Source organism: Podarcis gaigeae (assembly GCF_964106915.1).
Source record: "Podarcis gaigeae genome assembly, chromosome: 1".
Lineage (NCBI taxonomy): Eukaryota > Metazoa > Chordata > Lepidosauria > Squamata > Lacertidae > Podarcis > Podarcis gaigeae.
In genome coordinates, this window is record NC_139678.1 from 124,595,859 (window position 1) to 124,623,007 (window position 27,149).

Genomic DNA, 27,149 nt, shown 5'->3' on the forward strand with positions numbered 1-27,149 from the left:
AGCAGATTTTGACTGCATAGGAGGGGAGGGAGAAAGGAAACTAAAAGTCCCATTTTGCAAGCGGCCACACCCACATTGGATATCACCTCTATGCATTGAATCATGCCAGCGTAGACTAAAGGATAATTTGTTTTTATGCTTACAAATTGAAGTCACTATTCACCTGGTACGCATTTCCTACACTTCTCTTTTGCTCTATCAAAAACACAGGGCCTGTTCTTTCATAGTGTACTTCATACATTTATGCTGTTTACTACAAATCTTGCGAGCAGATGAAAATATAAATAATCTAACTATCAATTTGCAGAACTCTTCCATGCTGGTGGTGCTGTGGGTTAAACCACAGAGCCTAGGGCTTGCTAGCAGTTCGAAAGCATGCAGTGCAAGTAGATAAATAGGTACTGCTCTGGCAGGAAGGTAAATGGTGTTTCGGTGCACTGCTCTGGTTCGCCAGAAGTGGTTTAGTCATGCTGGCCACATGACCCAGAAGCTGTACGCCGGCTCCCTCGGCCAGTAAAGCGAGATGAGCGCCACAACCCCAGAGTCATCCGTGGACTGGACCTAACAGTCAGGGGTCCCTTTACCTTTTTACCTTGGCAAAAACTAGTACAGTGGTGTCTTGGTTCTCAAACGGCTTGGCTCCCGAATAAATAGGCTCCTGAATGCCAAACCTGAAAGTAACTGTTCCTGTTTACGAATGTTTTTCGGAAGCCAAACACCCAACGCGGCTTCTGCTTGAGTGCAGGAAGCTCCTGCAGCCAATCAGAAGCTGCACCTTGGTTTTTGAACCATTTTGGGAGTTGACTCCCGGAATGGATTAAGTTCGAGAACCAAGGTACCACTGTAATAATTTGTTCTTTGTCTCGGCAGTCTACTGGCTTTTTCTCTTTATCAGAGTTTTCTACATAAGGATCAAGAGCCATCAACCAGTTTTCCCAGGCTTAGTGAAAAAAACCCTCTTTTGTATTCCTAGAACATCTCACCTCAGTTTCAAGGAAAACAGCAGAGCAGCACAATACAAGAATAAAAAGTTGCTGAGAATAAGAAATTTGGCAAGGGGTTTGGAAAAAAGAATTGAGTCAGGGAAGCCAGAAACTGACTACCGTTCAGCTAGTACAAAATTTGTAGGTTTTATCAACCACACAGCAAGCACAGAAGACGCCACAATCAAAATGTGAACATTTCTCTTATTTATTCAAAAGCTAGGGTATGACAAAGAGGGTTAAAATGCAGTATGCCACCTTTTTACATAAACTGCTTGACGATCTATCAGAGACTCGTTAAAGTGTCTCCCTTCTGAAAAATGCTCACACACACACATAACCATTAATATTTTATACACAAATGTTTATTTCTCAAATAAACAGCCCCTTTAAACACAAAGAATGGAATCTAAATCCTCATCAAGATGAATCCAAAATGAAATCTTTCCAGTACTCTGTAAATCACTGTTCTTGGTCACTACTGGCTTTAACATCAAAATCAACAAGGACATGTTATGTAAAAATCATGCTACTGGATTTCTAAAGCTCTGCGCCTCTGATCCGCTCTACGGTGATCTGCGGTGTCTTAAAAATTGTACATCACCAGATCTGAACCAAGTGTGGAATAGCTGTGCACTAAACACACACAAAAAAAATGAGAAATAAAATTACAAGACATAATCGAGTTCATAACGAATGTAGGTGTTCTTTTCGTCATTGTAGATTCGTGGGTAATGTGCTATTAAAGCATCCTGTGAACCAATGTAGATGGAATTGTAGATCTTCCAGTACACGTCTCTGACTTTTCTGGCAGGGTGAAACAAACCCTAAGAAAATAGAAGTAGGGGAATTAAATCACATTGCCAAGGTTTCCCCCCCCCTAATTTGTTTAAAAGAAATGACAGTTTATCCATAGGGAGCCACAATCATAGGCATGGCAAAGGGTGTTCACAACTAAATATATACAAAATGAGGATACCTCTCCCCTCTTCTAACCCTCTCTTCACCCCAAGAAACTTGCAAGCTGCTGAAGCTCAACATTTTTAAAAACATCTTGTATAGTGGAACACAGAGGATGGGAGTGGCGAAAGTTATACTGCAGATTCATAAAACCTCTCACATCCACCCAGAGGGTTCCCCCATCACAACCACTGTCTTCTTTAGCTCAGCTACAGCGCAAACCAAATGTTACACTGATTTGTGACTATTTTCAGCTAATGATTTATCAAGGCTTCCTAAATACGATGCTTCAAGGCAAGTCATCAGGAATGAGCTATGGCCAAAAATAAAAAGGTGTCTTATAATTAAAAATTTCCAGCAGTCATTCTACCGCTACAATTGTATTTCAATAGTTCTTAATATGTCAAAGAACTCCCCTGTCTTCGTTAACCGTTTTACGGTCGTGCAATATTTAACCAATGTTTTTCCTTGCCTGATTTATTCAGGTGAGCTTATCGTGTTTGTTCATAGAAGTCACCCTGAGAACGCTGACAAAAAAATGTGACACGGAATTTATTCCTAAGTCTGCTCACAAACCAAACACTTTTACTTAAGGAAATTTACCTGTAAACAATATTGTAACATTCGGCAAGGTCCAATAGCAACCCTCAGTCCTTCCAGCGCTCCCATAACGGCTTGGATGACATGGGGCGATGTCTCAAACACATTGGGCCACACGTAATTCAGTAAGTGATTCAAAGAGTCTTCGCAGCCAAAGCCGTATACTCCAAGCGACATATGTTGTACTACAGCACTAGCGGTTTGTCTGTGAACAAGGTCCCTGAAAAGGAAATTGCACAGGCGTGTTTAGGTTTGGTTTTTGCCAGGTTGACAGAATGTATGTTACAACATGACTATATGTTGGAAGTTAACCTATTTTTGGTGACATCTAGCTTCTTAAAACCACTGTCCATGCTCTTTTCTCCCTGCTGCACTCATCAATAGATTCAGCTCAGTATGTCTGGGTGAGAGCCACAATCATTTTAGATACTTATACACTGCTTCGCCATTTCAGCAACTCACAATATTAATAAAAACCAACCACGTTAAAAGCAGTAAAATTCACACAATGGCGTAGAGAAAAAGCACAAAGAAATAAGCAGGCAGCTGTAATAATCGGGAAACAATATAATAAAAAATGATTAAGGGAACAATTAAACCTCAGACGCCACCTAACCATGTCAAGTCTTGGAGAATAACCTGGCACCCAATGCTGGTACCTCACAGATTTCCTCAAACACCAGCTTAATCTCTCAACTCTGAGAAGGGCCTGATTTTAAAGATCTAGCAAGTTCATGTGGGAGTTGGTAGGCCTTCAAACACTCTAGCCCCAAGCCACTTAGAGTTTCATACATTAACACTAACGCTTCAAATTGTACCCAGAAACAGACTGGTATCCAGTGTTGATCTTGCTAAAAAAAAAATTGGTAACAGGCTAGCAGTTGGAACAGTTCCCAGAGTCCAGGAGGGGATAAATTCAGAGTGGCTTAACTACCGCCTCCCTGGGCAGATGTTAATCAATCAAAAAGAGTAGAAAAGTGGAAAGCTACGCTACACCAAGCACCATCTTTTCCAGCCACAGCTATGTAAACGAAGTTCAGCCAAGCAACGTGGCAATTGTTTAAGCTTGCTTTATGTATACTGAGGAGAAAGAGGCAGGGATTCTAAACATCCATCCCTCCAGGGAAGGGGAAGGCACTTGGGATCCAGGAAAATCAGTCCCACTCCTTCTTCCCAGAGCTGGTGGCTCACACAGGCTGTTTATCATGTATTCTGGTCAATTTTGCTTTTACAAATATTTCCAGCGTTTGCTTATTACATGCCTAGAAAGCAAGTAAAGTCTTGTTTCTGTCCCCCATTTAATATTCTCCAGAAGAAGTGCATCAAATGAAAGATGAAGAGAGGACTTTACTTGCCTGTCCATTAAAGCATCTTCAAGCAATGGGGTTACAGCATAAATGTAGTCCTTTCCCATTTCTCCAATATACTCAAAGAGGAAGGAAAGTGATTTTAATACACCATTCTGGACATTCAGTTCTGGAACTCTGTATTCATTCATAAGCGCAGGCAGCACTGTGAAAGGGGAGCAGGTTTCAGCTACAATAGCTATTGCTACTGTTGTACACACTCTGTTCTGTCTTTCTTGGACTTTCAAATTATTTAGCAGCGTCGCCAGCACATCGTGTGGTCTGGAAGAAGAACAAAGCATTAGAAGAAGTTAAAATAAAGGAACTATGGTACCCACAGACTAAGTCCCTTGGGTAAGGCCTGTCATACTTGCCCCTTGTAATATGTAATGCACACAGATTAATATTATCAATTAAAAAGGTATAAATGCAGCATCAAATTTTCGATGGGATTTACATTTTGTGGGTTTCTAATTGGTTCACTAAGTTATACCCACTGTTTCTCCAGTTTTTTCAGTCAGGTGCAGAGCTCAAAAGGATCTACTGTATTTTTCGCCCCATAGGATGCACTTTTCCCCCTCCAAAAATGAAGGGGAATGTGTATGCCTCTTATGGGGCGAATGCAGGCTTTCGCTGAAGCCTGGAGAGCGAGAGGCATCGGTGCGCACCGACCCCTCTCGCTCTCCAGGCTTCAGGAAGCTATCCGCAAGCCTTGCAAGCCCGGCGGGAGTTCCCGCGGGCTCACAAGGCTTGCGGGCAGCAGCCTGCAGCCCCGGCGAGTGTCCACAAGCCTTGCGCCCTCCGGAGGGCTCCCCGTGCTTCGGGCGAGTGTCTGCAAGCCTCGCGCGCCCGGCGGGAGGCTTGGGGCGGCAGCCTGCAGCCCAAAGCACGCAGAGCAGGTGTGTGCAAGGCTTGGGGCGGCAGCCGTGGCTGGGGGAAATAAATGTTTTTTATTCATCCCCCCCCCCCAAAAAAACGAGGCGTGTCCTATGGGCTGGTGCACCCTATAGGACGAAAAATACGGTAACGCGTATTTTTCTGAACACAAAATTAAGAAATCGGGCCAGAGCTCGAACCCGAGCCAGAACCACCCACACCTGAATACCTGTGCATTCACCATTCATCTATAAGACGATTTCCCAATTTTAGACTAATTTCTTTTAGCAAAAAGCTCTGTCTTGTACACAGAAAAAATATGGTAGATTGTGTTGAGCTGTGTGTTTATACAATAAGGGAAATGCTTACCCAATAGCCTTTGCAATATAACCAAATGTGTTCACAGTTGCTCTTCGGATGGCTTTCTTGTGAGCTTTCAGCAACTCCAACAGTTCAAAGCAGATTCTCATCCACTCTCTTGCAGAAACATATTCTGCCCCCCTGGATAAAAGAGAGAGGAACAGTATTTTTTAATGAAGAAAAGGAAGCTGAAACCTTTTACGCAAACACCTAGATCCGCAAGATGTAGTTGCACTATTTATTTTGGATTGAACATTACAGCAAATGTTGAGGTACTAATAAGTGTAAAAGAAATTACAGTACACACATATATAAAAGATACTCTACACAATATAGACCTGAAGGTTATCTGTACACTTAACCACAACAAAAAATCATTTACCTGTCTGCAATACGCCCAACCAGGTCAATACAATTCTCCTGCACTTTTTCATGTCTGTTCTTCAAGATAGGTGTGAGCCTTGGCAGCAAGTCTTTAATCGGAGGGGTCATTTTGTGCATACCTGTTCAACATAGAAAAGGATACCTTGAGCCTCAATTTCCGTCCTTCCAAATCAAAAACTCACTTTGATGTTTTTGTTATAAAAACTACACTTACCTATGACGTTCACGATAGCTTTAAGTGCTCCGAGAATACTGCCCAATACTTCAGGGTATTCTTCACCCAGGTACTCATATAATACCACACCCAAGTGTCCCATCAATTTTTCCTATGAACAAAAAAGAAGAAGCAACAACAGCTTGTAATCGAACGTCTCTAGACACAAAAGCAATGTTTAAGAAAAGTGATAAGGAAAAGTATCTACCTCCTGACAAGTCTTCATGACAACTGCAGTACGGGATATCAGGTCAGCAGCTTGCTGCCTTACTTTGGCCGACTTGTTGTTCAAACGCCACAAAACCGTACCGCAGATCTGGGGCAAGTACGGTTTAACTCGCTTGCCGAGAGCATTGACCACTGTTCCAAATCCGTTCAACATCACGGAGTCCTGTTTACAAGGAAGTTATAAAGCAGAATGTCTTAGTATTGTTTTGTCACCAACATTGGAGGTTATTTGACTTTCCTAGCTTCGCTGTCTTGTTCTGATAGGCTAGGTTTTGACCTCATCTACATTTCTCATAGGGACGCAGATGGCGCTGTGGGTTAAACCACAGAGCCTAGGGCTTGCCGATCAGGTGGTTCGAATCCCAGCGACGGGGTGAGCTCCCGCTGCTCGGTCCCTGCTCCTGCCAACCTAGCCGTTCGAAAGCACATCAAAGTGCATGTCGATAAATAGGTACCACTCTGGCGGGAAGGTAAACGGCGTTTCCGTGTGCTGCTCTGGTTCGACAGAAGCGGCTTAGTCATGCTGGCCACATGACCCGGAAGCTGTACGCTGGCTCTCTCGGCCAGTAAAGCAAGATGAGCGCTGCAGCCCAGATCTAATGGTCAGGGGTTCCTTTACCTTTACCTTTGTCATGACTTGACAATCAAGCACAATTTCAGGTATCAGCCCTGAACTCTTGCATCATCACGCCAGCAGAATGGTAAAAGCTGATTTGAGCCCCAAAATGGAAACAAACAATTCACCATTGACAGCTGCTTAGTAGGGACGTATACTGAAGTGGGTTTAACTGACACAAGCATCACAAGTACCTCAACTCATTCAAAATCAAAGACAGGAGGGACCTTGTGGCTGCAGCCTGAGTACTTTCTCCCTCCATCCAGATGACTGTTGCCAGTCATTTGTTAGGCTGGGAATAAAATAGTGTGTGGGCTCAGTCAGATATCTCCCATGGCCCCCTAACAACTAAAGGGATAGCAGCTTTTATTACCCTCAGAGTCCCATATGACTTGTGGGAATGTTTGTGCAGATGAGCATGGACTATGTTACTGCTAAATTTTTAATTCTGAAGTCTAGATTTTCCCTTTCCGACACAAATATTAGAAATAGAAATTATGACTAGAAATTATGAGTGTTTCCATATACCTCTGTGGTCTGTTCTTGGAAGGCATACAGGATACCATCAATAAGCTGTTCTTCCAGCTTGTGGTCAATATCAGCTGCTCCCAGATTCCCCATGATTTTCTCAATCGTCTCCATAACCATCTTCCTGTACTGCTCAGCTTCATCTTTCAGATCATCCACAATCCTGGAAATAATTTCCGCTGCTCCAACTTTGTTTGCAAGCTCCACAGTTGTGTCAACCAACTGAAACAGACAATTTTTATTTTATTTTTTGAATAAGCAAGTTCCATACCACCCCTATTCTGTTCCCCCAAAAAGAAATAGAAGCAAAACTATGTTTTAGGAATAAAAAACAAAGAGTTTGGGTGAGCGTTAAAATTAGGTTTTGGGAGGTTGCTAGTATGCAGGAAATACAGAAAATTCAGGGTTGCTATTAGTTTAGGCCCTATAGATTGATCTGCAAGCAATGGAAAGTTTATTTACTCATAATTCTGCATGGGTAACTTACAACCCGCTCCCATGCATATTTACCTGGAAGTAATTGTTATGTTCAAAAAGGCTTACTCTTAAGACATATGCATAGAACTGCAGTCCTAAAATTCTATTATTGGTGGCATCACTACTATAGTATATGTGAGTAGCCGAAACACAGCATATCTGAGCTGAATATTCTCACTAAGAACTGCCAAACTTTATGCAACTTGAAGTTTGTATTAAAACTAGCAGTAGTGTAAACATGGTTCTTTTATTGTTTTAACCACACTGTCCATCGTTTAGAGACTAAGGTGTGAAGTGGTACACAAATGGCTGAAATGAATAATAAGGCTTCCAATAATCCACCCAGAATTAGCATTTATGGTTTCTTCTGAAACTGCTTTATAACTACCCATGATGGTACAAATATTGCTTGTTTCCAACACACTTCCAAATCTGTTCAAAGCCTTCTCTAACTAAGAAGCCAACAGTACCTGTCTGTAATTCCTTCTGTCCAGTGCCATTCTGTGCTGCCAAAAGTGCTTGAAAAATGGGGGCAGAATCTCTGTTTTAATGTAGTTTGCTTCAACACCATCTGTTCCACAGCACTGCTTTACTACCTGGAAGGAGAGGAAACAGCCAACATGAATACCCTACTACTCCTCAAGAAAAAGTTAGGGTAAAAGTTAGGACAAAAGTTTCATTATACCCAATTTCAAATAGACAAAATGATTCTGGAAAAGCAGTATGTAAAAAAACTGTCTTATAAGGCAACTAATTAAAAAATGCATTCAACAGCATGACCCAGGAAGCTCCTGATTCAAAGCACAGCTCAAGCACAAACTCATTGGGCTGATCTTAAGCAAGCCCCCATTTCTCTTGATCCCAGTATTCCTTTCTGCACTACGGTGAGACTATTACCTTTCAGGATCCATGTCTATCTCATATTCTCTCTCTCTCTCTCTCTCTCTCTCTCTCTCTCTCTCTCTCTCACACACACACACACACACACACACACACACACGGGGTATAATTAATATAGCATAAAAATATTATATAAAATATTACACATGTTTTTATTAACAAGTTAAAATTGACATTTACCAATACATCTCTCCCAGCACGTGGAAGTGTAACTTTCTTCGTGATTTGCATACATCCAACTCTTTAAAGCCTCAAATAACAATCAGGAGATATTGTATTTGCATACCTTCAGCACAATCTTTTTCATTTCTTCATCAGGAGACTGGAACTCTCTGATAAGGATCAACATTACTTCCCTGGTATAGTAATTGGCATATTCTGCATCCATAAGTGGAATAAGGTACCCGATAGCTTTCAAGAAGGCAGCCAGACCCTGGTGGTACAGAATTTTAGAAACATGATGAAAAATCAGTAACATCCAGGCATGTTCTCTTAAAAATGAGCTGATTGAGGCAACTCAGGCTTACCTTTCCTCTGTGCTGGCGTATACCCTTCCACAGGGGCTTTAAAACAGAGTCAAATGACTCTATGCCATAGGGAGTTGCTGCCTCGGCTAAAGCAGCAATAGCCAAAGCACTGATGGTACGTACTTTCTGCTGCTCATCCACCAAGCCTGCAAAACAAACACATTGCTCGTTTCATCTTGCAGAGACACAACTGAAGTGACGTGAACAGATATCAGGGCACAACCAACACATTTCAGGTGATACCCAGTTGTGGCAGTCAGCTTGCACCACAGCAGGCATTCTGTGAACAGGAGGAGTCCCTTCTTAGCACAACACAAGTGCTGCACACAATCTTGTGCTTGTGAGAGAGATTGTGAACCCCCTGGCACAACTGCAACTCACTGCCAGTTTAGCTTTGTGTGCTACCACCTGTGCAACAATGGCAACTCTCAAACCTTTTCGTGCAGACATTAAATTGGATCCCACCCTATGCTTACCAAAACCTGCACAATTCATGTTAAAATATTTTTGGAGCTATAAAGCAATGTCTTGAGAGACCTCAACAAGTCAGCAAGAATATCCCAAATCATCCCAATCCTACAGCCTAATCCAGTCGTGGTAAGCCTTTTGGCCAAGGCTGTCACAAATCTACACCTCACTCTGAGGTTTATGACTACAGTACTTGACCAACTTCCCAGGTCTTGGTATAGCTTTGTCTCCGGTCTAAAGAAGTCTTAACCTGAAGAGTAGCACAACGCCAAGAAGCAAACAGGACTGCAAACCTAACTTCAGCATAGCCTCCAATCCTAATCTCCTATACTGCAGGCTCGTCTACCCATAGCTTAACTATTTATCTGTATAGTGTTAAAAGGGTCAAGACTGATATAAACTCTGTTAATTAAAAAAAAAAAAAGAACGTTCTAAAACTGATGTTATCTCCACCACCAAGTACACACTACATTGGTATGCCAGCTGCTAAAAAGGTAAAGGGACCCCTGACCATTAGGTCCAGTCGTGACCAACTCTGGGGTTGCGGCGCTCATCTCACTTTATTGGCTTCCGGGTCATGTGGCCAGCATGACTAAGCCGCTTCTGTCGAACCAGAGCAGCACACGGAAATGCCGTTTACCTTCCCGCTGGAGTGGTACCTTTTATCTACATGCACTTTGACGTGCTTTCGAACTGTTAGGTTGGCAGGAGCAGGGACTGAGCAACGGGAGCTCACCCCATCGTGGGGATTCGAACTGCCAACCTTCTGATCGGCAAGTCCTAGGCTCTGTGGTTTAGCCCACAGCACCACCCTCGTCCCTCCTATGCCAGCTGCTAGTCACTTGCAATACTGCGATAACCAGAAAGCACACTTTGCTGATGGAGCTAAGGTAAGATGCATTTTATGAACAGTCCAAATTCTCCTCTCTGCATTTTGCTTTCATACACCCAGCAGACTTTACTACAAAGAGAAAATCAAAAATGCCCCGATACAACATTGATTTGTTATATGACCCATTAACAGGGTTCAGCTAAAACGCACTCCCCTGCTTTAGAACTTGAACGCTATGCAATTTTATGTCTACTTACCATGCTCAATAATTTCAACCAAACTTCTGAGATGAGGTAAAATAGCACAGCCCATAAGAATAGCAATTTGCTGCACAATCTTGATACCAGTGTGCCTAGCTTGCCAGGACTTCTTGCTTTTACACACGGCTTTTAAAAAAGGCAACAGAGATGGAATGCCCAAAGCAGAGGCGACCACAGCAAAGGCTCGAGCCGTTGTGTTACGAACATATTCATCCATGTTATCGATATCAGGTCGCATAGTGGAAATCATTGTTGCCAGTCCGGCAGCCTGAAAAGACAAAATAAGCAATCAGGCTGCTATTGCTGACTTGCACAAAGCATTTCTACAATCTAAATTCATGATCAAGTAAGCCTGTGCTCATTTTTCAAAGCCATAAAGCAACAGGATCTTGCCTCTTCACAACATGCAGTCAGATTGGCTGATATGCTTAGTATGTTATCCCAGGTCAAGTTTTCAATCTCTGCTAGTATTAGCATAAGAAAAAGAAAGAATTTATGGTGTGTGTTTACCTTAGCCAAGTTGGAAATAATTTCTCTGCCTTCTACCCTGGCATAGTAATCTTCATCAATCAGCAACGGTTCAATGACCACAAGAATCTGAAAAGGGTTAAATGAAAGTTAAAACACTTAGGTCTTATGCAAATACAGCTTTAAAACTGTGTTAACTTCAGTAGTAGCTAAACTCAAGAATGAGATTCATAGAAGTTGAAGGTTTCATGCTTTCCAATTCCAAAGAAGCCCTCGTTTGCATTCATTTAATCCACATTGCAATTCTCTGTTATCCTTCTACTTTGGTACCTGGCACTAATAATTTAATGCTAATAAGGACCGTTCCTACTTCCAAAAATAATATTATGGCTGTGGCAGCTAGGACTTAAATACCTAAGTTAATAATTTGGAATTCAAAACTTACAACACAGCTAAATGAAGGGCACCAACAGTGTTTTAACAACACTGCTTTTTTCTATATTTAATTGTGGAAATAATATATTTATAGCTATGAGCCTACAACACAATAGGGAGTGCAATCATCTGTCATTCTGAATATATACATCACAGGCTTACATTAAAATTATGTCATTCAGAATGAAAGTACTAAATTCCAGTGAGACAAACCTTGTGGACATATGGTCGGACCAGGTCATCTAATTTGTACAAGATTCTGTCAATAACTTTGACAAGCAAATGGCGTTCTTGGTCTTCAAGAGTTGGTGACATCAGCAAGGGTAAAATCTGATTGAACAGCGGGCCTGCCCCAAATTCACGAGCTTTATCAGTAATCTGTCGCAAAGCAGCCTATGGAAGAGGGGAAATGTAGCATAACATTAGATACAGCCTGCTCTATTCATTTTAAAGCCCAGCAAGTCAAAAAATTAAAATAAAGAGGTATGTTTCTATGGCATTTAATGCTCCTTTTTTAAAGACATCTTTCGAAGATTCATTTTACTGACAGGCCAGGCCTTTTCTGTAGAATTGGAAAGAACCTTAAGGGTCCTCTACTCCAAGTCCCTGAAACACAGGAATCTCAACAAGATCATAAGTGAATTTTATGCGACTGGCAAGATGCATATGAGATTTCTGTTCTTAATCTTTGTTTTTATTTTTGCTGTACACCACTTAGAGGTTTTGTACATGACTCAGCTATGTAAGTATTTTTCTAAATCAACACAGCCACACTCTTCTAAGCAGTCTTCTAAATATTTTAGTAATGATGGGTCTTGGAACCAAAAATGCCATCCAGCTCTGGCAAGAAATTATAAAGTGAGCCTATGTAACATAATAATAATAAAATTCAGTCACAAAGTACAGGGCAAACACAAGACTAAGTAAGCAAAAACAGTGGATGTAAGAGGGGCAGTGATCTAACTTACCTTCCTCATGGGAGGGGTGCCATTCTTAATCTTCAAAAGCAATTTCATTATTTTTCTTTCTTTCTGTTCCTCTGGACTGAGTGTTGATTCGTCAACATCAACCTACGGTTAATTACAAGTACGTTGGTTAACACACATTTAACGCCAACCTCCATACAGTGTAAGAAAACAACACAGACAAGCCAAAATCTCACCAGTAGTTTATCAAAATACTGTATGTCATCTGGTTTTAGGAATGGAAGATTTCCTGAAGGCTGGTCATTGACACTTTTCATGGTCCTGTCTTCAGTTTGCATGTGGAATCCAGTCATGCCGCCCAGAGGTGTTGGCGTCGCTGTAAGTTTACGAGCTGGAGTACGGATAGGGACATAACCCGCTGGAGGAGGGAGAACCTAAAGTGAAAAAAATTAAGTGTTCAAACCAATCATTGGAGAGATTACAATTGTGGTTTTTCCCAAAAATTTTATTGACTTTCCAAAATTTTAAACAAACAAACAAACAAACAAACAAACAAACAAACATCATAACTGAACTTGATCCAATCTTAGTAACATTGTTAAGTGACTTCCTCAAATCACCCTAGCTGAATTTCAGTGTATATCATTGTAACAGTTTACCAAAATCAATTTTTCTCATAATATTAACTTAATCACTTAACATCTTTCTTTCATTTCATTTTAACTTTAAGCATATTATTCTCTAACATCACATATTTAAATCCTAAGCCTATCTGATATTTGCAAGTTTTTCCAATTAAGTTATCTTAACGTATTTAAGTAAATAGTCTTTAAATTTCATCCATTCTTCCTGGTACTCCTCCTCCTTCTGGTCACGGACTGGTCGCCTAGCTCTGATTAAAATTGTTAAACACAAACAGCTATGCGCCAACTGGCAACCATACTGCCCCCAACTGGCTCAGAAGTGGCAATTTACAGGCTGCTGCTTACCTGAGCAGCGCCACTTCTCAAGAGCCTGCTCAGGAAACAACTCTGTCCAATCTGTCGGATCTCAGCCAGTTGGAATCATCTTTCTCAGCTTCTTGGAGGAGCCCCAGAAGAAGCCTGTGCGTCAGTGAAGAGGCCTCCTTAATGTCACTGGGAAAATGAGGTGCTGCGAGCCAGCTCTAAAATCTTGCCCAACTCTCACGTACTGAATTTAGCGTGCTCATCTTCCAATTTTGTCTCTACTTAAGCTGCTCTGGAGGGGATGACACTGGAGACCCTGAACAGCTTTGCCAAGGAGAATTCAGTGCCTCAGACTGAGAGCACTGACCATGGCTAGTGTGAACTAAAGATGAAGAGTTTGGATTTGATATCCCACTTTATCACTACCCGAAGGAGTCTCAAAGCGGCCAACAATCTCCTTTCCCTTCCTCCCCCACAACAAACACTCTGTGAGGTGAATGAGGCTGAGAGACGTCAGAGAAGTGTGACTAGCCCAAAGTCACCCAGCAGCTGCATGTGGAGGAGAGGGGAAGCGAACCCAGTTCACCAGATTACGAGTCCACCGCTCTAACCACTACACGACACTGGATCTCCAAAAAGAGTGTGTGAGAGAGCAAGTAATTCTAAGCACAAGGGCTTTTTAGACTGCTTCTCCCTTAAGAACACCTCGCTCTCCAGTGCAAACTGCTTTTGAACTAAACCCAGCTATACAAAGAAGGCTCCTCTGGGTTAGGCCCCATAGAATCACAGAACCATATAGAGATGGAAGGGACCTTGAGGACCATCTAGTCCAATCCCCTGCAATGCAGGAATATGCAGCTGTCCCATATGGGGATCAAACCTGCAACCCTGCCATTATCAACACCATGCTCTAACCCACTGAGCTATCCAGGTTCCCATGGTTAAGTTTAGGAAACGGCTGGATTCCACCCAGGATTTTGAGACCGTTCACAGTAGATTTTTAAAAGCAAAATAACAAAGGGATCGCTCAAAGTTCAGGCACAAAACTATTAGGTTACTACGAACGGAGAAGATACATCAGTCAGGTCCTGATTCACAACATGCAGGCAATATTCAAAACATAGGTCCGTTCCTGAACAAGGCACATTAAAGTTGAGGAAAACATTTTCTAAATTCATGCTAATCCTGCAGGTGATGGCTTGGGTCCATCTGCTTACCCTGTATCCCTCAGGAAACATGGCATCAAGTTCTTCATCAGAAAGGGGCCTATTTCTCTCATCTATTTCTCTTTCCCACCGCCAAGCTTGGAGCTGTTCAGGAGTCATGCTCATGATGTGACCTACGTTGAAATCAACAGATTATGTTGTTAACTGCGTCAAATGATCTCCCTGTTCAAATGCACGGCACAACAAGCAAAGACGTATATACATCATTATGGCACACGGCCAAATTTCAAGCTCGAATTATTTAAGCAGACAAGCACTGCACACCCCCCTTTAGGGATAAGTAGAGTAAGCTTGAAAACCGCTTTTCTATTTCATTAGGTCTTTGCTGAATTCCAGCATGTTTTACACTTGGGCTGTTAAAAAAATAATCCAAGCATACCTGGTGTGGGGGTTGCCATGTTCATAGCTGGTGTGCCAATTGGTGTTTTGCCGGGTGTCAACACAGGGGTGCTCCCGCCCATCTGGCTTGCAGGCGTTTCATCCCAACGTGATTTTCTTTTGCTTGCCCCAGGGGTTGGGGTTTCGCCAATGGAATCGCCACCTCGATCAGTACGAGGTGTTTCAGCCCAACCACTCCCATGTCCAGGAGTATCTGTAAAACAAAACCCACTTGCTTCAAACTGATTCCAGTGTACAGAGACAGATGATCTATTCTGAAAGTGAAAACTCACTGCAGGTTCCAAGAACCTTTTCAAAACTCATACTTCCCCAAGATGTTCAAATGCAATCATGAACGTTACTCACAAATAAGTAAAGCTGTATTAGTTATACTCAGCTTTGCTGAGCGACTGCTATCCTTTTATTAGCTTTTATTTCAGAGATCAAGATTAAAATAAGTTTCTTTAAATACATCTGAGCGGTTCCACCTGCTAAAATGGAAGATTAATTTTGTCCCCTTTGGTTAGAAGACACACATATCTAACAGAGAATTGACATTCTTCTTAGTATTAATAGTAACAAAGGAGATTGCTACCTGAGAAAAACATCCAGAACCCTCTCAACTGCATAGAACTTCTTGAGGTTCTTTGGATTTGGCCTTAGGGTTTCATGTACATTGACAAGCAAATAACAGATCAGGATGATAAAAATACCTCTTTCTGTTTTGGGAGTCTCATCCCATCGATTTTTCCGTGCGCTAGAAGTTGCACCTCCATGACCTGGTGTTGCATGCCCAGGAGTATCCCCACGCCCAGGTGTTGCAGCTCCTGCTGGTGTATGGCTAGGAGTTGGATCCCAGATTTTAGATCCAGGTGTTGCTCCAGGTGTCTCACTACCCTTTGCACGACCAGGTGTTTCATCCCATCGCAAAGACGGAGTATGTCCAGGGGTCTGAATAAAACAAAAAAAACAGGTGTTATACTGCACTACCTGCAAAAGTACTTAAGATTGCAAAATACTTGGGAATTCACATCAACTATCAGGTGCAGATCACTGGTTGTCTTTTTTTAACCCAGCAGGTATTGTCATTCACCTTTGTGGCTTTTATATATTCCACACTAGAGCATTACATTGATTGAGAGATCCTAAGGCAACATGATGCCCTCTTTTTGAACTACAAATCCCATCAATCTCAGCCAATTGGACTGCTGAAAGGCATCAGGCTGGGGACTCTACCCTCTCCATGGAAATCTGTGAAATGGGTGAGCATACCATGCCATCCATACTACCTAACTGTTCTCTGTGCTGTAAGCCAGGCATGGCCCAAGGGTCACATGGCAGTGGCCCTTGAATTCACAAAGTAAGAAAAAAGGATAGCTCTACATACAGCAAAGGCTCGTGAAACCCCAGAACTCAATGACTTGAGACAAGCACCCACTATTATCACACCCTTACCTCGGCTTGATCCCAGTTAGATAATTTCTTCGGTGTGGTACCAGGAGTCTGGTCAGCAGTCTGATCCCAACGCCGTTTGCGTTTTGATGGTGGCTGGGACGCAGCACCATTGACGACTTTAAGTTCGCCGGCCTTAGCCTTTTCTGCTAGTTGCTGCCTAATTTCCCTCTGTTAAAAGATAAAACAAATAAAGGTCTTATTCCTCCAATACTGTCAGTTTAAAATAAATTCCACACTCCTGTGCTAGTGGAGCCTTTTCAAATCTTTTGATCTACACTTTTATTTGCATTTTTGTAAACCTGTAAGCTATTCAGTTGGCTATCCCCTAATTGCGATATTTTTTTCTTTCTTTTTTTGCTGCTATAACTTAATTCTGCAGATAAGCACCTGCCAATTATTAATGTCAAATAATTTAGCCAAAAATATCAACAGGCTACACTGAACAGGACGTACTCAACATATTCTTGATCCTCCAAACACTGGCATGGGCTCCCTTGCTCAGATTCCCTAACTTATATATTCCTGCTTAGTGCAAGCAATCCTTTGCCATTACGTCTGAACTGACAATAAATTGGTTTCTTCCTGCTCAACTGGATCTAAGCGTGGGATAGGAGGAAGGAATCGTTGAACCTAAAGGTTGCTCCTGGTGCTCCATACCATGTCTCGGAAGCCTGGATTTTTATTTGTGAACAGATTCAATGTTTTGACCAAAAGAACAGGACAATTAAATGTTTTCTTCCTAAAAACATGTGCAGATTCACCATGATAACATTTGTTTTGCTGAATCCACAATACTCAATTCACTGAATTTGCACATATTGTCCACCAAGAACGTTCTATGCAGTTGTACTAGGACCAGAGTTGAGGAACTCCTGGCAATCTTCCGGGTCCCTTCAAAGTCTGCTGCCTCCATATGTGAACTTACTGGCAACAGCACTATGATCCACAGTGGGCAGTTGTGAGCCACCCATCATTTAATTTCCTCACAATGCTTTAACATGGTGTTCCTCCAAAACATATAGGAAAATTTAAAATTGTTCGTGCAATTGGACAAACAGGTCCAAACAGGAGAGTCAATTCATGAGATATCTGAGCATCGGTGGGCTCTCAAAAGCTGCCTGATCATCAGCCTAGACTGCAACCAATTAAAATTTAAAGTGGAATTTTAACCCACCTCTTCTTTTGTCAAATGTTGTTCACGCATAACATCCATATATGTTCTCGCATTCATTTTAGGGTCAGGTGTCTTCCCTCCTGCAGAAGAGAACAGCAACAGGACAGAAGTATAATAAGTACAGGAGATTAGGAAAAGTTGGCTTTTAAAACTGCCCTACTCTAATATTACGTTATGCCAAAATCAATTAATTTTACTGTTTTGACTGAATTGGTTTTTTTTATAAAAAAAAAAAGATTACATGTATCTTACGTTTATTCACTTTGCTGATCAATTTAACCTGTTTGAACACAAACATAACTACAACAGTTTAAAACAAATATCTTTTTTAAAGGAGATAAGTGATAAAATGACAGCACAGTTAAAAGAGTCTTCAGAAGTGATGGGTTCCTGGGTTGCTAATCCGGAATACGTACACTTTCGTGCCTTTGTCTCCATCAGCAGTTCTGACTTCAAGCAGCAGAATAGAAGCCTAGAAAATTATCTCTTTACCATTAGTAACACTTTGGAAAGATATTTATAAGCAACACATTACCTTGTTCAAGCTGATAAAGCCTATGCTATCTGACTACAAACTATTGTAAACCTAGATAATAACTCAAAATTGTTTTTTATCATACAGACCAGCGTATCTGCTTCGATGAATCTGGACAACCATTCCCAGATTCTCATTTTGTGGTGACATGTTAAAGGGCTTCATTTAAAGAGCACACAATTTCTCCCCCCACTGATTCTGAAGGCACAATTATTACATTGTGAGCTGATTCCAGTAAACTATATTCACTATAAGGATACTCACAGGCAAATGATTGTTTTTCCCACATCATAAGATATACCAATCTATATCTTAAATTTTATTCTAACTTTTAAATATTTTACAGAAGCCCAACTATATAGTAACAAACTTAGCAAGGATGCACTGCTCTTAATGTGCAGATTGGCTATACATGTAGTATAGCATTAATATTTAGGACAAAATAAAATTCTTAATACATTTTCTATGCTGAAGATCATTGCCCAATTGGCAGTGTCATTCTGACACTAGCTTTGATAAGGACTTTCCTTTGGGATACTTTTTCACCATTATCTACACAGGATGTGTTGAACTGCACCCTTAAGAATGCAGACAGGACTGGCATATAGCAGTACTGCTGTAGGAAAGAAATTAAGGACAGTTAGTATGGGCCTGTGAATTCTGACAATACATGTTTATATCAATGACAGTTAAGCAAGTAAAATCCATATCCCTATCAATTCATGCAGGCTGAAATGCTAATTTACAAAAACCTGCAACCAATTATAGTTTTAACCAACAGGTGCCCTCAGGTTACCTGTCAAGCTGACTCACCTGAGGAAAATTTCCATCAGGCCCACTACTGCCCCTTGCGCTGACCTACAGTCTAAAATCATCAGAACAGACTTGAACTATTAAAAAGTACCAAAGCCTCTCAATTTACTTTTGCTTCATGTAGCTAATCTTCCTACTGAGAATGAACTGCCATGTTTGCTTAGCATTTTAAAAGCAGCAATTCTCTTGTGTTCTAATTTTGGAATGAACCCTTCCAGAAAGCTGGAAGGTTCTTGAGCACTAAATATACAAGTTGCTCAAAGTATAGTATACATAACCCAAAGCAAAAAAGAAAAAAGAGAAACCTTTAACCCTTTGTGTTTCTATGGCAATGGCTCATTATTTTCTTGTCCTTCTACCTGGAAAGAAAATTTGTATTATAAAAGATGAACAAAATGGCAAACTACGATTTCAACCAACTCTTAAAACTACATAAACTAAAAATTCCTGAATTTATAAGCATGCCAACAGAAATCAAAGGGCTAAAGACAATTTTAAGGGAACAAAACTCGTAAGATCCAGTGAAAAAGAGAAAGTAAGTTACCATCTGCAAAAGGATCAAGACGCTCAGGGGAAATAATCATCATCCGCCTGCGGTTTTTGTATTCATCTTCCCGATCAGCGATCTTTTGTGGGCGATGCTCAGCAAACGGATCATACTAAGAACCAGAAACACAAAATATGGGTTTTCTTTTGTGAGCCAGCAATGTAAAAAGATAAGGAAATTTCCCCAAGGTTTTCTATTTCCTCTTAAAGGAAAGACTACTTTAGCTGAATGAAAATTGTGTTCCCAATTCACTACAGTTCGTAGCTGATTATATTCCATATTCCACTTACAAATTAATTTAGCTTTTATTTTAAAAACAGCTAATCATTATTCCCTATAAAACCCTTCCAGAGCAAGAATTTTTCTTCACTGCCAACAGTAAACTTCACAGCTGGTGTCTTTTGCCAAATCACTCTTATGTTTGGTGCAGAAGGTGCAGCTGGGGCAGAATGCTGCAGCACAGTTAAGCAGAGCACCTGGACAAGCACATATTAAACCTGCTTGGTGGAAACTACACTAGCTGCCAAACAGCTCCCAAGTCATGTTCAAGGTCTTGTAGTTTATATATAAAGTCCTGAATAAGTAAGGACCGGGCTACCTGCCTTCCCCTGTACAAACCTCCAAGGTGACATAGATCATCCAGGCAAAACAACAACAACAACAACAACTTATTACTTATACCCCGCCCATCTGGCTGGGTTTCCCCAACAATAACAATTTATTGCTTTTACCCCGCCCATCTGGCTGGGTTTCCCTAGCCACTATGGGCAGCTTCCAACAAGAGATTAAAAATACATTAAAACACCAGTCATTAAAAGCTTCCCTAAACAGGGCTGCCTTCAGGTGTCTTCTAAATGTTAGATAGTTGTTTATTTCCTTGACATCTGATGGGAAGGCGTTCCACAGGGCAGGCACCACTACTGAGAAGGCCCTCTGCCTGGTTCCATGTAACTTTGCTTCTCGCAGCGAGGGAACCGCCAGAAGGCCCTCAGCGCTGGACCTCAGTGTCCAGGCAGAACGATGGGGGTGGCAAAATATACTATAATGTAACATTGGACAATGACCAGAAATCGAGCATTTTCTGCCATTGCAACTGCATTACGGAACGCTCTTCCCCCTGCCATACACAAAGCAATAACCATGAATTGCTTCCCTGGACCCATAAGATTAGACCCTTTTAAATATCAACCCCCATGTTCCTATTTTATTTTTATATCAATGTTTTATCAGTTTTAGGCTGTACTTTTAATCATATTGGTTTTTTAAAAAATATTGTACACCACATAGTTTAATACTATTAAGTGGCTTCTAAATGAAGAAGTCAGGTTAAACAATAGAATTAAAATTTAAAAACAATGAGTGGCCCACAACAAAATGTAATCATTGCACACAATTGCATGGAGGTTTCAGCAGCTTACAGAATAAATTACTAATTCACATGCAGTGTGTATGTTCGTGTGCACGGCCACAAGTAAAATCTCTCACATCTCTCACTGAGTATTTTGTCCCCATTATTCCTCCCAGAAATGGAAATGGAAGCTTCTACTTCCTTATTGTATTATATACTGAAACGTTCACCTGTTCGGTTGACTGTGGTATGTCATTAAGGAGTGCCACTGGTGCATGGTATCCAGGTTTCTTCTGGCCAAGCAAGCTTGTAGAAGAGTAGTCGTCGTCATCCTATACAAACAGGAACATTTAAGATTTAATTAATTGTTCATTTCTGTATTTAAATTATGTTTTTCGGGATGGAAGGCTTTTTTGCAAACTTTAAATGGGAGCTGTAGCCAGAAATGTAAAACTTACACGCCTTTTCATCTAAGAACAATTTCAACAATATGATAGAATTTGTTTTGACAGTAACGTATTGGTGTACTTACGTCTTCTAGCTCAGTTGCTGCGATTGAAGTTACATATCCAGCGAATCTGCTATCACTCCCGCCATAGATCTCTTGGTCATAATATCCTGTAGAATCAAGGCCCACTCCCTGAGCTTCATCAAGGGCAGCTTTTTTGCCTTGGATTTCTCGAATCTGTGCTTCGATATCTATGACAAAGGATTCAAATGCTTTAATATATATATATATATATATATATATATATATATATATATATATATGTATTTTAAAACTGATTCACAAAGGCATGACCAAAGGTATTACTGGAAGGATTTCATCAACTTCTCCAAGGCATAACCAAAGAGCAATCTAGCAACTGTTCTGCAGTGCTGAACACATACAGCATATGTAGGAAACTACAGTATTGTCAGGGATGGAAATATTCAGATCAAGGGACACCCACCCCAAGGGGAAACCTTTCTGGGACTGCAAGCAAGTGGTGGGTGGACCAATGAATGTACCCCAGTGATGGCCAAACTTGGCCCTCCCGCTGTTTTGGGGCTACAACTCCCATCATCCCTAGCTAACAGGACCAGTGGTCAGGGATGATGGGAACTGTAGTCCCAAAACAGCGGGAGGGCCAAGTTTGGCTATCACTGATGTAACCTAATGCTTTTGTACGGTGAGACATTCCAGTCACACACATCAAAGGTTTTGAGATAAACACCCCCACAAATCCTCCATTCAGACAATCAAGATGCACTGTTATAGTTCAAGGGTGCAATCCAGCACAGCAAAAGGACTTGAAATGGGCACAGAGAAGGGGTGTGGTCAGGAGAGTGGGAATATTCCTAGGAAGCAGTGTGGCTTATGTAAAGACAAAGGGCCTGACAGAGGATGAAATAACTTTTTGTTAGGAAAGTTGCAGTCGTATTGATGAGGGAGATGGATAACCCTCCAAGGTTGCTTCCAACTCTAAGCTTCTATTATTAACTATTATTATCACTGTTCATAAAATATTGCCTCATTTGCAGGATTTGTTGGATCTGCCTACTGTAAGGTCATACTATGACAACTCTCCTGTAGGCCTTCTAAATACTGTATACCCAGATAATAAATCATGCACTAAAATGATCATGTTTGCATGTCACTCTAATATAACTTAACAGGAATTAGCTATAGTGAGTCTTCTGTGCTTCCTTTCTGATCCTCCTCTACAGCTAGGAGTTGGGAGTTCTGAAAGTTTTGCTTCCACTTTTGGCTATTATTCTTATTAGGTTTTTTTATCCCCTCTTTTCCTCCCAAAGGAGTCCAAGGCAGCAAATACATTAAAAACCCTAAAAACTAACAAAATAGGCTTATTTCTAATAACTGCTAAGTTACAGGAAACATATCTTTCAAGATCCTTTACCCCCACATGCCTGGGTGAATACATTCTTGCCTAGAGATGTAAAATTTCCAGAAAGCTATAAAAAAAAAATGCTCTCCTTTTTGGGGAGGTGTTAAATTTTAGTTGAAAATGAGATGTATACAATACTTAAGTTTCTTATCCATGCTACATTTCCTATATTGCGAACAAGAACTGTACTGTTGGTTTTATTAAAGTATAGCTATATTAACATTATTTGAACCATCTTTACAAATACAATTAGGATAAGAGCAAGCTACTGCACTCATTATTTTCCTAGTTTGGGAAATCAATGGTTGTGTGTGTTTGTTTTCGTTAAGAACACCACTTTAGTAAACAAAATGAAGATGTTATCATTTGGGCTTCAAAACCCTATACCTGCCTCTTTTGTTCTAGTAATTTCTTGCTACAGAAGCTATTATCAAATGGGGTCCCCAGTATACAGCACACCACAACTTGCTACAGCCAAAACTGCGAAATCAAAGATGCAGCACTTAACCCCAATTGCGTGTATATGTCCGATTTTGTCTTATTATCAGCAAAAAGTTGCACAAACCACCAGGTATGGCACAATTAGTACAAATACAAATAGTCGGCCTGCCCAGACGATTTCCCCATTCAAAAGATATTACATACAGAATGGCTTGCAGTAAGAGGTTTAAGCAAGAGAGGAACTAATTCTTGTTAAACTATATTAATTAATTTTACTACATGCTGCTCTAGGGCTGCATCCAACAAGCCATACCATTAGAACAAAGTATTCCACCTGTGCAATAGGACTTCATCTCTCTCCCCTCTCCCTGCATGCTCTCCAAATCTGTTCGGAGGTACTGGCAGAGCTGAGAATAGATTTGGAGGTGCACAGTGAGAGACAAGAGAGAGGCGGTCTGCTGCACAGGCAGAAAAGCCCTTTTGTTAAAGGGGGTACTTCATTTGACTCAGCCCCCTACTTCTGAGTTCAAGTTATCTAGCCTTTTCCAGACCTGCACTTTTATTTTTTTAATTTAACAATAGGATTGTCTAACTCTGAATCGTGACTATGACATAATAGAACTGGGCATACCCCAACTATTAAGAACACTCTGCCTCCAACAGAACCATCTAAAATCCATTCAATAGTAAAGCTGAGGTGCCCACATTTAATCTCCACTTAACAATAAAAGTAAACTCATCCAATCTCAATAATAAAGATCACTATGTATTATTGTGATTAGGCTTACTGCACCATAAATTAATTATATATTCATATACTTTACAAGCTTATAATTTCACATTGATGTTATGTTAAGAAGCCTTTCAACAACACATGTTGCAGCAAGATCACAAGTATATATGATGGGGAAACCATGAAAGAGAAGATTGTTCCTAATACTGCAATCCAAAGCACACTTACCTAGAATAATGGTTTAGACAATGTCAATTTGACATTTTCGAGTAAATGTGTTTGAGATTAAATGCTAATCTACAGTAGTCACATCTTTGCAAAGAAAGCATCTATATATTAAAACTCCAGGACTGAACCACAGAAGGAAAGAGATTATGTACCGGTACTTGCTTCAGTTAGAAGAAAGGGGACATGGTTAACCCTTTTATAGTTACTGCATTTGTGGAAAGCAGTGGAGAATTTCCTCTGCTACAGGGTTCTATCCACATCAACATGGGAATGTTATTTGCCAGCTGCATAAAGTATATTACTAATTCCTCTGTTACAACAGCATCATTCCTGGTATGGAAAAAAAGACATTCCCACATTAAACTCATTCAGTGTCCTTGTCTGGAAAGCTACTCCCTTCATAACCTTTTAAAATAAGAAATTCATCCATTTTGCCTTACAAAAACACAGCTGTTCAACCAGGTAGGAACTTCTAGGCAGACACCCGCTATGGTATCAAGCTTAAAGTGAAACACAAGCGCCTGGTGGGCTCACCGTTACCTCCCAAGGGCAAAGCCAGATTTCTCCAAACACACCAATGCGCTTAGGAAATTGCACACGCCACTAAAAACCACACATAGCTCTTGCCACAAAGCTTGCAGAAAAGCCGCTTAAGACTATGAACACCGCCCCACCTTCTAACTTGACCTCCTTTCTCACTTCTGCATCTCCTAGCAGCTTTCCTCAGTATGTTTCATGGCATTGTTGGGCCATGTGGACTGCCCCCCTAAGCGACCCACTATAAAAAACCCTCAATGTTAAGCAATAAGCCTCCCTCCCCAAGAAACATATGTGCAACACTTTCCACAAACTGAGTCAAAAGCTGAAAGAGCACGTAAACAAGCTTTCTTGCACTAGCCAAAGGCCACAGGCGAAAACACTGTTGAAGAAACAAATATCTATAAATCTGTTTATAAAAACAGAACCTCTGCCTGAACCAGTGTTAGAAACTGAGATATGAAAGCTAGGAGCTAAATGGCACCTTAAACCTGGATTATGGGCACAACAACGGAATATCTAGGCTTTTTTATAACAAGAATACAAAGCTGAACATGAATGAACTGCAGCTAAAATATGATGTTCGTTTTTCACATTGTTTAGTCCAGGGGTCAGCAAGCTTTTTCAGGAGGCCGGTCCACTGTCCCTCAGACCATGTGGGGGGCCGGACTATATTGAGGGGAGAATGAATTCCTATGCCCCACAAATAACTCAGAGATGCATTTTGAATAAAAGGACACATTCTACTCAGGTAAAAACACCAGGCAGGCCCCACAAATAACCCAGAGATGCATTTTAAGTAAAAGGACACATTCTACTCATGTAACAACATGCTGATTCCCAGACCCCCGCGGGCTGGACTGAGGTGATTGGGCCACATCTGGCCCCCAGACCTTAGGTTGCCTACCCCTGATCTAGTCCTTCCCTTGCCCTACCCCCCATAATATTCTTAAGAGGGTCTCTTCTCCCGTCTTCAGAGAGTAGCTGGGGGCACAAAAAGGTCCCCCTTTCCTTCCACTCTGCAGTTTTAATCTGAGGCGCAGTACTGCGCCCAGAGCTCAGAAACTGAAATCCCGTCGCAAAACGCGCCTAGAACAAGTGGAGCTCTGAACACGGACTCAAAACCACCAAAATCATGACGTGAAATAGAGGAAATCGTGGCCCTCTGCACGCCTCTTGCGAGTATTATTATTTGCGAGGGGCCCATTTCCTTTTCGCACTTGCCCTCCGTGGCGAGTATTGCGAAACGCGGTGTTGCGCGCACGGTTTTGTACTGTAAAACTAATAAAAACAAATAAAAATGGTGTTCATTTCGTGAATTATTTTTTTTGGGGGGGTGGGTGTAGCGGCTCACGCTGGTTTCTGGTCCAGAGCATTTCTCTCTCACAAACACCACCAACCCACACACATCTTTGGCTAGGCTTCCTGTGGGTCTCCTGAGCTGAGGCCTGGAGGCCTCAGGAAAGGCGGGAGGCAGAGGCCAGAGCGGGAAGGAGGAAGGAAGAGACCGCGCCAGCGACGCCATTACGCGCAGGCCTAGCCCCGGCCGAGGCGCGCGAACCGTTGGGCCGCCCGAAGAAGGCCCTCCGGCTCCCCCGAAGCGCGTGAGGCGGAGGGGGGAGCGGAAGAGGGTTTCAGGCCCGGAGTCGAGCCGGAGAAGAAGGCCCGGCCCAACCCTCCCCGTCCCTTACCTTCGTGAGTCTTGGCGATCTTCGCCATTTTGTGTGGAGCTCGGGACAAACACAGCGAGCGAGATGGAAGGGGCCCGTCGAGCTCCGCCCACTCGTCGACGTCGACTTCCGCTATCTGGGACCGATAGGGTGTGGGGAGGGAGGAAGGCGCAAGAGTCTTGCGCAAGCGCCGGAGCAGCGCGGCTAGGTAAGCGGGTGGGGGCCGGGGTATACGCTGGCCGAGGAAACCATAGAGACGAGAACGAGAAGGCCCTGGAAGGGTCTCGGGCCTTGCTTCCGCCCAAGCGGCCTCGAGTTTCGGCCTAGAGACGCGCGGGGTTTCTTGTGTACTGAAAAAGGCGCAGCTTCCGTTGTACCCTCAGACCCCTTGCGCGCTTGTGTTTAACATGTTTTATTACGTTTCCACAAATTTCACATAGCATTCCAATACATAATAAAACTTTTGCTTGTTTAATCGACTTCGTATCCCGTTCTTGTTGTTGTTTTCAAATTCCATCTCATTGCTGCACCTTATCCTTCACTCTTTTATATGGTAACCATAATACAAATAGCCTCTAGTTATTTCTGTTGCTTGTAAGCTCCAGTTTCTGCTCGCAAATTAATCAAGTTACTATATATATATATAGTAAGTGCGAAAAGGGCTTCTAACCATGAAACATCATCAGGTTACCTTATTTTAGCAGTTTTTAAAGAGTAATTTTGCTGAATCCTTGCTTGCCCATTCTTCTTTGGTGGGAACTTTCTTCAACTTTTTCCATCAGCTGAGCAGTGCGTGTGTTGGTTGCTCTCCTGTCTTGGTTTCAGTATGACTGATTAGCT

The 27,149-nt window shown here is 41.7% G+C and overlaps 1 protein-coding gene across 8 annotated transcripts; it reads right to left on the minus strand.

Annotated features, from left to right (window-relative positions):
• Window positions 1-1,173: 1,173 nt before the first annotated feature.
• Window positions 1,174-27,149, minus strand: SF3B1 (splicing factor 3b subunit 1). Of its 8 annotated transcripts, XM_083704257.1 has the most exons (25): window positions 26,331-27,149; window positions 21,344-21,510; window positions 21,042-21,143; window positions 19,461-19,575; window positions 17,569-17,648; window positions 16,395-16,562; window positions 15,653-15,890; window positions 14,941-15,153; window positions 14,553-14,674; window positions 12,625-12,822; window positions 12,431-12,532; window positions 11,676-11,855; window positions 11,070-11,156; window positions 10,557-10,827; window positions 9,000-9,145; window positions 8,759-8,905; window positions 8,043-8,168; window positions 7,096-7,317; window positions 5,932-6,114; window positions 5,724-5,835; window positions 5,508-5,628; window positions 5,135-5,266; window positions 3,899-4,171; window positions 2,547-2,763; window positions 1,174-1,810 (listed from the first exon to the last, which is right to left on the minus strand). In XM_083704257.1, the coding sequence occupies exons 1-25, from the start codon at window positions 26,356-26,358 to the stop codon at window positions 1,652-1,654; spliced, it is 3,909 nt and encodes a 1,302-aa protein (XP_083560383.1). In that variant the 5' UTR covers window positions 26,359-27,149; the 3' UTR covers window positions 1,174-1,651. The 8 variants fall into 8 exon arrangements, 5 of the variants coding, with proteins under 5 accessions (XP_083560383.1, XP_083560384.1, XP_083560385.1 ...); XM_083704258.1 differs by lacking the exons at window positions 19,461-19,575; window positions 21,042-21,143; window positions 21,344-21,510; window positions 26,331-27,149 and adding an exon at window positions 17,985-19,403; XM_083704259.1 differs by lacking the exons at window positions 19,461-19,575; window positions 21,042-21,143; window positions 21,344-21,510; window positions 26,331-27,149 and adding an exon at window positions 17,981-19,403 and having other exon boundaries at window positions 17,569-17,645.